Source organism: Hippocampus comes, unplaced genomic scaffold (assembly GCF_001891065.2).
Source record: "Hippocampus comes isolate QL1 unplaced genomic scaffold, H_comes_QL1_v1.1 scaffold261, whole genome shotgun sequence".
In the NCBI taxonomy this organism is placed as follows: Eukaryota; Metazoa; Chordata; class Actinopteri; order Syngnathiformes; family Syngnathidae; genus Hippocampus; species Hippocampus comes.
In genome coordinates, this window is record NW_017805824.1 from 3649707 (window position 1) to 3659301 (window position 9595).

The 9595-nt window shown below is 43.0% G+C and overlaps 1 protein-coding gene across 2 annotated transcripts in view; it reads left to right on the plus strand.

The window, feature by feature from the left end:
• The window catches only part of fbn1 (fibrillin 1), a 68880-nt gene that overhangs the window by 19899 nt on the left and 39386 nt on the right, over nt 1–9595 (plus strand). For both annotated transcript variants that reach the window (XR_002170219.1, XM_019886731.1), the window contains exons 8-16: nt 152–277; nt 1154–1279; nt 3014–3166; nt 3248–3505; nt 3579–3731; nt 3832–3951; nt 5127–5252; nt 6585–6707; nt 8579–8701. Coding sequence is in view for 1 of the 2 variants with exons in the window: in XM_019886731.1 (XP_019742290.1) it covers nt 152–277; nt 1154–1279; nt 3014–3166; nt 3248–3505; nt 3579–3731; nt 3832–3951; nt 5127–5252; nt 6585–6707; nt 8579–8701 (1308 nt within the window). In the remaining variant the exon portion in view is untranslated. The remainder of the gene's footprint in view (nt 1–151; nt 278–1153; nt 1280–3013; nt 3167–3247; nt 3506–3578; nt 3732–3831; nt 3952–5126; nt 5253–6584; nt 6708–8578; nt 8702–9595) is intronic.

Below are 9595 nucleotides of genomic sequence, written 5' to 3' on the forward strand. Positions count from 1 at the left end.
TTTTCCTTTTTTTCCTTTGTCATGTTGAAAAGTCCGAACGTGACGGGACAAACATTCTTTAGCCTTTTTGTATCCGGGTATCTAGAATACGTGAACTGCACGTGTACATGCGACAGCCAGCGTTAACGATAAATATGTTGTGCTTTTCCAGATGTGGATGAGTGCCAGGCAATCCCTGGCATCTGTCAGGGTGGAAACTGTATCAATACAGTGGGATCCTTTGAATGTAAATGTCCCGCTGGGCACAAATTTAATGAGATCTCACAGAAATGTGAAGGTAAGAATCAAGCTCTGGCAGCCCTATTAAATCAAATGACAGAGTACACCCAAAAATGACTTGAGTTAAAAGTTTCATTAACAAACATGAAAGTATAGTGTTTGTCAAGTTGTGGTTAAGCTGATGCCAGGCGTGGTGAACTGATGATTGCTTTGCGAGCACGGACCACACATGTGCGTTTGGGTCTCGGGCAAGCCTTAAACCAAAAAAGCATCCTCTCTTAGTTCTTTGATCCAAATTGAGGTTTTTGTAACTCTGAATGGGCTTGAATTTTTATTTTCCCCATCAGTGAGGCTCAACCATCTGAATATTACAGCCACATGGAGCTCGGGAGACATTTAACTCTCGGCGGGAGTGCGGAATCATTTTTTTTTTTTGTTTTGTATAACCAGCGCCGCAAAACTCTTGGTAACCCTACGGCTCCTCAACTAAGACCAGTCGTGTGCCAGTGAAAAATTAGGGCTCATTAAGACATGGATATGAGAAATTCCAGACCAATTTTAACTCCAGACGGCAATCGAGGGAAACACATTGAGCAGTTTGTGGTATTCATATGAATGGTAAAATACAGTACAGTATGCCCAATTTTTTTTTTTTTATATGGCTTAAAATAATTGCTGGAAAATGTCTGGACAGTGTAAAATATGTGTTCAACACTTGTGTGTCACAGTATAGTGTGTCTGGTGACGTGCAACAGAGGCCCGAGTATTCAATGTCCTTCATAATATATGCTTGATTGTGTATGCTTAGGTCACTCTGACACAGATTCAAGTTTCCATTTGAAACCCTTTCATCCCCGGTTGTGATTACATTCCAGTTGCAACAAACAAACAGAAACAATTTTGAGAAAGAAAATCACACCTGTCCTCTGCTTAGATCTTGATGAGTGTTCCAACATTCCGGGTGTCTGTGGCGTTGGCGAATGCTCAAACACTGCCGGCAGTTACTTCTGCAAGTGTCCGCAGGGATATTACGTCTCGATGGATGGCTCCAGGTGTATAGGTGAGTCCATTTGGCAGGGCGAGCTGTCGTTAACCTTGCATGTGGTTACCGGCTCGCCATGATTTTTTTTTGACCAAATCAGATAAGTCATGAGAAAAACAGCTTGAGGGAATCATTTTGTCTCCATGACATCTCCTCTGTTCTCTGTTTTTTTCTTGCGAAAGAAAGTTGGTTCAAGCTTCCAGCTGGTAGAATTTAGGTCAACTGTTTGTTTCCAGTTCTTCAACAATGAGCTGCTTTCTCAGTATGCGGCACACCCATTAAGCAATTAATTATTCAGCATGAAATCAATCTTGATTTTTTCATCCACCCAAAACATGTACACCATTTTGTGCTTTCAACTCTGCTGGGAAAGTTTGGGGAAATGCTCTTTATTGCTCCAGTATGAATGTGCCCAAGTGCATCTTGTATAAAGTTTTAGATGAGTGGAACCAACTGCGTCTGCAGCTGCAATTGGTGACCGACTGTTGAAATTCTTTTGCATTTTTTTTCCTCCACACTAAAAAAAAGTACCCTGGTAGTGTTGAATTTACTCAATTTTCTCCCGTCAAGTGTTTGCAGGAAATACAACCATCTGACGAATCTATTTTTTGCAGCCACTTGACAAAATGAAAGTGGATAAATTCAAAGCACAATTTTTCTCAGTGCATACAGTGCTTATTTATTGATGTTTTTTTGAGACACAAGGAACGATTTGATTTTCGACACACGCGTAACAGGAAGTAAAATATATTGTCCTTAAAAGGTGTGGGTGCATAATCCATTGTTTTTTGACATGTTTTCAACAAGTGAGTGGTTAGAACATCCGCCTCACAGTTCTGAGGCAGGAGTTTGAAAGTTTGAGCTCTAGGCTCCTGTGTGGAACATGCATGCTCTCTCCGTGCTTACTTGGGTTTTTTGCGGGTTTTCCTACTCCTTCCACATTGCTAACAATTGTCATTGAAAACGAACTTGTTCTTAAGCGTTGATGTGAGTGTCAATGCTTGTTTGACTAAATAATGTAGTGTGGCACAAGTGGCACAAATTAAGGTACCGTTACAGTTCAGTTGTATTTAACTTTCAGGTACATGTGCATCAAAAGCTTGAAAACGGTTTGTTTTGAAACATTTATTTAGGTACAGTTTATATCTAACTTATGTGCATTGCATCTTATAGATCTACTTGCTGTGCAATCATCACAAAAGAAATCTGTAAAGTGCATCTCACTTTGACCCACACCATCGAGGAATTTGGGTCCAGGCGGTCAAAAAAATTCACTCACACACACACACACACACACACACACACACACACACACACACACACACACACACACACACACACACACACACACACACACGCATAGATTATACAAAGACATTCACTCTCCTCGCTAGGAGAGGTTGTTATGTGGAGGGAATGTCTGAGGCTTTCTGTCTAGTTACGCTAAACATTTTGGTTTGATTCTTACGTTTGCCTGGAGGATCGAGCACATGTTTCTGAGTCAAACCTCACCACATGAAGACTGTTGGGTCTGGGTGTGAAAGAAAAAAAAGTGATATATTTGTGTTAACTAGAACCTTAGTGTTAGTCATGCGCATCTCCAATGCCAGGAACTGTTGACATGGATTCCATCTCGCGAATGATGGAAAATGTGAATCGTCTTTTTTTTTTTTGCCCAATTCCTCACCACGCTGACGACACATGGCATGTCCCATCGCTCCCATTGATTTTATGCCATGGGGTTTCCCACAGATGCTCGCGGCGGTTACTGTTTCGCCAGCCTGCTGAATGGGCGCTGTGCCAACCAAAACTCACAGCTGTTGACCAAAATGCAGTGCTGCTGTGACAGCGGGCGATGCTGGTCCGATGGCTCCACTCCGGAAATGTGTCCCATTCGCGGAGCAGGTCGGTTTAATCACACAAAAAAAATGTCTCCCTTTCATGTGCTGTTTCATTGCTAAGACATGTATTTTCATCTCACTGTAGAAGAGTACCACAAACTCTGCACCCAGTTACCCGATATTGGAGGTGGGGGAATCATACCTGGACGTGGACCGGGGGGCCCTGACATTCCAGGCATCTACCCACATATCCCGGGCCGTACTCCTGGTCAGGGCCCAGGACCAGGAGTAGGGCCGGGACCAGGACCTGGTCGGACGCCGGGTCATTATCCAGATCTAACCCCGGATCGTCCCCCAGGTCAAGGCGAGTTTCCAGGACAGCTACCATTACAGCCTCCTCCAGGTACACCACGCTACACTTTAGACATGATGAAGAAATGACCACTTTACGATATGTTCATGCCTATTTTTGTCAGGTCCAGTCATCATCCAAACCCAGAATATCACCAACATTTGCCAAGCCTATCGTAACCTCTGTCCGAACGGCCGATGTATCCCCCTGCCGGGTGTTAATTACCGCTGTGAGTGCAACATGGGCTTCACATTGGACAGGAGAAACGTGTGCATTGGTAAGCCACTGCGCGATTCAGAGAGTGTGTTATTTCTACTACTAGAGAGAAGAAACATGATGGTGACAATGTTTATTGGCACCTGATGTTTACACTGCAGATGAGGATGAATGTGAGAGAAGCCCTTGTGCTCATGGAGAGTGTGTGAACACCCCCGGGTCTTATATGTGTCGATGTCCCGTCGGATTCCAGTCCACAGCAACCAAGACAAAGTGCAGAGGTGACGGACACACACATAAACATACATTCAGCAGAACCTCGCTCACACACGAAACACGCTATCACACAGACAACTGAAATGCGTTCACACACCCTATGAAATGCTGAAATGCTGTCACTCACAATTATTTTTTTTCTCTCACACAAACAAACACACAACTGAAACACTGTTACACGCAAAACTCACACACATTCAACTGCTCTTGCACACACTCCTGAGAATGCTCTGATATTTGCGACTGAAATGTTTTTCACTATAGCTACTAAGATATTCGAGCACACACTACTAAAATTCAGACACATACACCACTGATATTTTGCTCACATACCCTAATGAAGTGCTCTCAAACACACAATGGGATTGCACCCACACCAACCCCTAAAGCACTCTCATGCTCTCTACTAAACATGCGCAGCCACAACTGAACACTCTCACAAACGACTGTTTTTTGTTTTTGGACTCACATTCAATGGTGACTACTTAAACACATTTACACGATCTACAGAGATGCTCTCATATAGACTACTGAAACGCTCTCGCATTAGCTTGATTTTTTTTTTCTCTCTCACACAACTGAAATACTCACTCACACTACTGAAATGTTCTCCTCGTCACCCTTGAAACACTATCATATGCCACTGTATTTTTTGCTCATTAACACCACTGAAATGCTCGCACATACTGCTGGGAAACATTTCACACGCACTCCTGAAACACTCTCACACATGAAATGATCTTCTTACACTCACTACTAAAACACACTCTCACATGATACAGATTTTATTTTCACTCACACACATCTGAAAGAATCTCACATACTACTCACAGTAGTGACTACTGAAATGCTCTCATACACACAACTGAAAGTTTATTTCGGTATTGTCTATGAGTATGGTGTAAAGGGATTTCAGTGGTGAGTGAGAGGGCATTTCATTTATGTGTGAGAGGTAATCCAGAATTATTTTCCTGATGGGACTACTGCACTCACCAACACGCAATATGCACACAAATGCATGAACAGACAGACAGGCAGACAGGCAGACAGGCAGACAGACAGACAGACAGACAGACAGACAGACAGACAGACAGACAGACAGGCAGGCAGACACACACACACGCGCGCGCGCGCACACACATTAGAATGTTCTGTACGTGATGACAGCCTTGTTTTTCAGACCTGGACGAATGTGTCGCCAATGGTCGTATCTGCAACAACGGTCGCTGCGTGAACACAGAGGGCAGCTTCCACTGTGTCTGCAATGCCGGATTTGAGATCTCAACGGATGGCAAAAACTGTCAAGGTGAGTCAACACATCTGCGTTAATGGAATACAAGTTTGGGGATTTTTTTTTTCCTTTTTTGATTGTGGTCGGTGTCATCCTGTCTAATGAACCTTGCTACTCTTTCAGTCAGTGCTCAATGAGGCTTTTGGCAATTGGAGAAAGGGTGTTTCTAGGCTGTTTAGTGCTATAATGAGCAACTGCTCATGCCAGGGTGTTGTCTGTTTGGCTCATTAACTACTGAATATTATACTTAATGTCAAGTCCAACGTTTTTCCAAAGTTACAAGTTGTAGCCTTCCACTGATGTTAAACAAGCCACTGGACACAAATGAAAGTGTTGAAATTTGAGAAAGTCTCCTCCCAGTGCAATTAAAGAATTCAAATGCAAAAGCAGACATCGCCCTTTTTTTGTAAATGGATGAGATGGTTTCCAGATTGAAGCTAATGTTTTGTATTTAGTTTTTTTGCGTATTTTAAGTTAATACAAATTATGCAATTGTAAAATCAGACAATGCCAAGACAATAATTTTCTTCAAATAACTCTAAAATTACACCCAAATAGTATTATACTTTGTCAAAAATTCAGAACGGGTGAACTACAACTAAGATCGCTTGAAGTAACCTTTAACTTACCAGGACATTGATGATTACCATCCATTTTCCAAAACCGCTTATCCTCAAGAGGGTCGCGGGCATGCTGGAGCATATCCCAGCTGTAGCACCCTGAATGTGTACATAATACACATTAATTGCACAGTGTCCATTTTGTACATGGTTGCCGCCCTCCTCGAGATCGTAATGAACCACTTGATTGCCATCAACGTCGGTGAAGGCCTCCTCATAGAATCTGCAGCCCAGATCACACCATCTCTTGAACTGTTGCATGCAATTAGCTATAGGCAAAACATGCGTGTGGATATTCTAATTCATCTCGGTAATTTCATAGTCATTAAAATTGGAAGCTCTCATATCTTAGACTCACTTTCAAACACAATAAGTTATATCAGCAGCGAGTTAATGAGAAATCACAGTTATTAGAAGGAGACCCAGAAGTGGATTTTCTCTCCTGTCCCATCTCACTTCCACAGAAAAAAATCCAGACCGTCTCGGACCACAGTTAATTAAAAAAAAAATAAAATCCTATCCCGTCTCATCCCGGTTAAAACGACTCCAATTCCTTCCTGCTCCTGTTCAGAATGACTCCCACTCCCGTACCGCTGGATTCCCTAGAGCCGCAGCATTCCCCAAAAAATAAATGTCATCCCCTCGTAGACATGCTTGAGGACGTGTGTGATGAATGACAAGCTGGTGATGCAATAACATCCATTAACTAGCTTGTGATCGTCCTCAGATCAAGACGAGTGTCTCATCCGAAACATGTGTCTCAATGGACTTTGCATCAATGAGGATGGCAGCTTCAAATGCATCTGTAAACCGGGCTACCTACTCGATACCAGTGGGCGCATGTGTGTAGGTGAGTTTGTCACATCCTTCTATGCTTACTGATACTTAGTAATCCTTACCTCACTTTGGCCAGTGTGTCATTGGCGTAGGTGGCTTTATTTCGGTAAACGTGAAGGGTGGCCACATGCCTGGTATGTTAGTAGTTCTGTTGTGAGTGTCCTAAGGGCAGAAAACAAAAAAAATCCCCTAAAAAGCCTTGCAAAAATCCCTCAGCATGCTGGCAGCATCCCAGCTGGACATGTGGATCACTGGGGCCTGCCTGCTCTGACGTTCCTGAGCAGCGAGCCATCTTAAACATGCTCATGTACAGGGAAAAGAACTTGTCGTAAAATTAACATAAGATGGAGGAGAAGCAGCTTTTCCACTGACAAGCCAGACAGACAGACAGTCATACATTCACTTTTATGAGTCTGCTGTTACCCTCAGTACATCAAATATGATTCCTTGAATGCCAATTGGATTAAATCAGACACTACAATGGACCCCTGCTATTCGTGGGAGATTGGGACTGAACCCAACCATAAATAGCAAATTTCCACAAACTTTTGAAGCTCCTTCAGAGTGTTTTCCAACATTGCTCTACCCTTGAAAATACAGTATGGTGAACATTTCACAACAAAGTATGCATATTTCCAAATTATTTGTACAAAGTATGTAAACTTCAACAATTGTAATAATGGTCAGAACGAAATTACTGTAGCAGTGCAGTGCAGCGTAACACAATTAATATTTGACTGCACAGCCAAACGCATGTGCGGACACTGCCCTGAGTACCCTGTGTTGGTGGAAAACTCTTCCTTTGTAGGCTGTTTGATAGGTCTGGGTGACTAAATAGGTTGTACTACAATACTGTCACTAGTGCTTTGCAGTCACAACGCAAACTGGCAGTTGTGGACGGGATTTTGGATATTCTGATGGTCTGTCGTTACGGATTCCACTGCCGTGTTTAGTCCTGGTTTGGAAAAACTATTCTATACCAAAGCAGACATGGGTATCTTGGTGCATCTATGATATCCTACAAATGTAACAGCAGCCATGTTAGAGTTGATGACCTTCTGTCTGTCTTCCACCGTGGAACTGCGATTGAGCAGAAGTGTGTTTGAGTGGATCACTGGTTTTATGTTTTTTGTTTTTTTGTTTTGTTTTTTTTGGTGTGGCAAACAGTAATCGTGTGTTGCCTCAATTATGGAGACGGTACAATACTGTACAATTAAAAAAAAAAATCTTTTTTGTGATGTTACATAAAATTTTGAATGGTACGGGGCAGCTACTTTGGATAAACACTTGGCAATGTCTCATCAAACACAAAGTGCAACTGTGGCTTCTTAACTACAAAATTGAAAGCATTAGAATTGTTCACAAATAAGACAGGGAAAAAGATGACTTGAAGTCATGTTGTTCAATTTGGGATTTGGTCTGGAGATGCTGACCTAGTTAAGTCATAGGGTGTGTGTGAAGTGTGCTGACGTATGTAGTCATTAACGAAACGTGAGTCAGAAAGGTCCCTGGAGTCCCCGTCTCTCTCAGCAAACCAAAAACCATCTGCACGCTTGCAGCATTGTCGTTTATCACGATCATCAATGTGATATGCTCAAGACCATGGTGTGAGGGAGTTCATGGAACTGATTCAGGGCCACGGGTTTCACGACAATTTCCAATCAGTCGAGTCATACTCAAAGTAGCTATGCCACGCTGCAGCTGGAAGTGGATTAACGGGGCACTTTTTTTTTTTTTTCCCATGTGCTGAGAATTTCAGTCTGTTCAGTTACCCAATAAAATTGCACATGTTGGCAGAAAGTGGTTTAACACAATATTTTTCTTTTGTTGAATTTATATTCTTTTCAAAAAAAAGCCCAACCTCTTTTGTTTATCTGCTTCCAGACATTGATGAGTGTGAGATTCCAGGTATGTGCATGAATGGCCACTGCGTCAACACGGAAGGCTCTTTCCGCTGTGAATGCATGTCAGGGATGGCGGTTGGCCTGGATGGACGTGTCTGTGTCGGTAAGGAACTCTTCTGCTGGATGTTCAGGGGTGTTTCGATGCTTCTTGCGCACAGAGTGACACACTCATTCTTAAACATCCTCATCAAGAACAGTGACGAGCCAAATAAAATAAAGGAAACACATTTTAAACTGCCCATTGTACTGGTATGCGTGCAAATGTTTGGCAGCTTATAATAGGACCTCGACGCTTCATGACTGCTCCATTTTCAAGATGACTGAGTGATTCCAATGAAGACACCAAGGGCACTTTTTCAGTGATACTGAATTCCTTCACTTCACAGTCCCTCCCTGTCTCTTCCGGTGTGCCCCAAGGCTCTGTCTTGGGACCCCTCCTCTTCATTATTTACCTTCTCCCCCTTGGCAATATTTTCCGTAAATTTGGTATACATTTTCATTGCTTCGCGGATGACACCCAGCTCTACCTCTCCAGCAAACCCGACGCATCCCTCCCACCCTCCTCCCTCTCACACTGCCTTTCAGAAATTAAACCTTGGTTCACACACAACTTCCTCAAACTTAATAGTGATAAAACAGAACTCCTCCTCGTCGGTACCAAATCCACCCTACAGAAAACCAACAGTTTTTCTCTCACTATTGATAACTCCACTGTATCCCCCTCCCTTCAGGTCAAGAGCCTGGGTGTCATTCTCGATAGCTCACTATCGTTCCACTCTCATATCAATAACATAACCCGGTCCGCGTATTTCCACCTACGCAATATCAACCGTCTCCGTCCCTCTCTCACCCCTCACTCCACTACCATCCTTGTCCACAGTCTCGTCACCTCCCGTATTGACTATTGCAACTCACTTCTCTTCGGTGTCCACAACAAATTCCTCCATAAACTTCAATTGGTCCAGAATTCTTCGGCCCGTATCATCACTGGAACCCC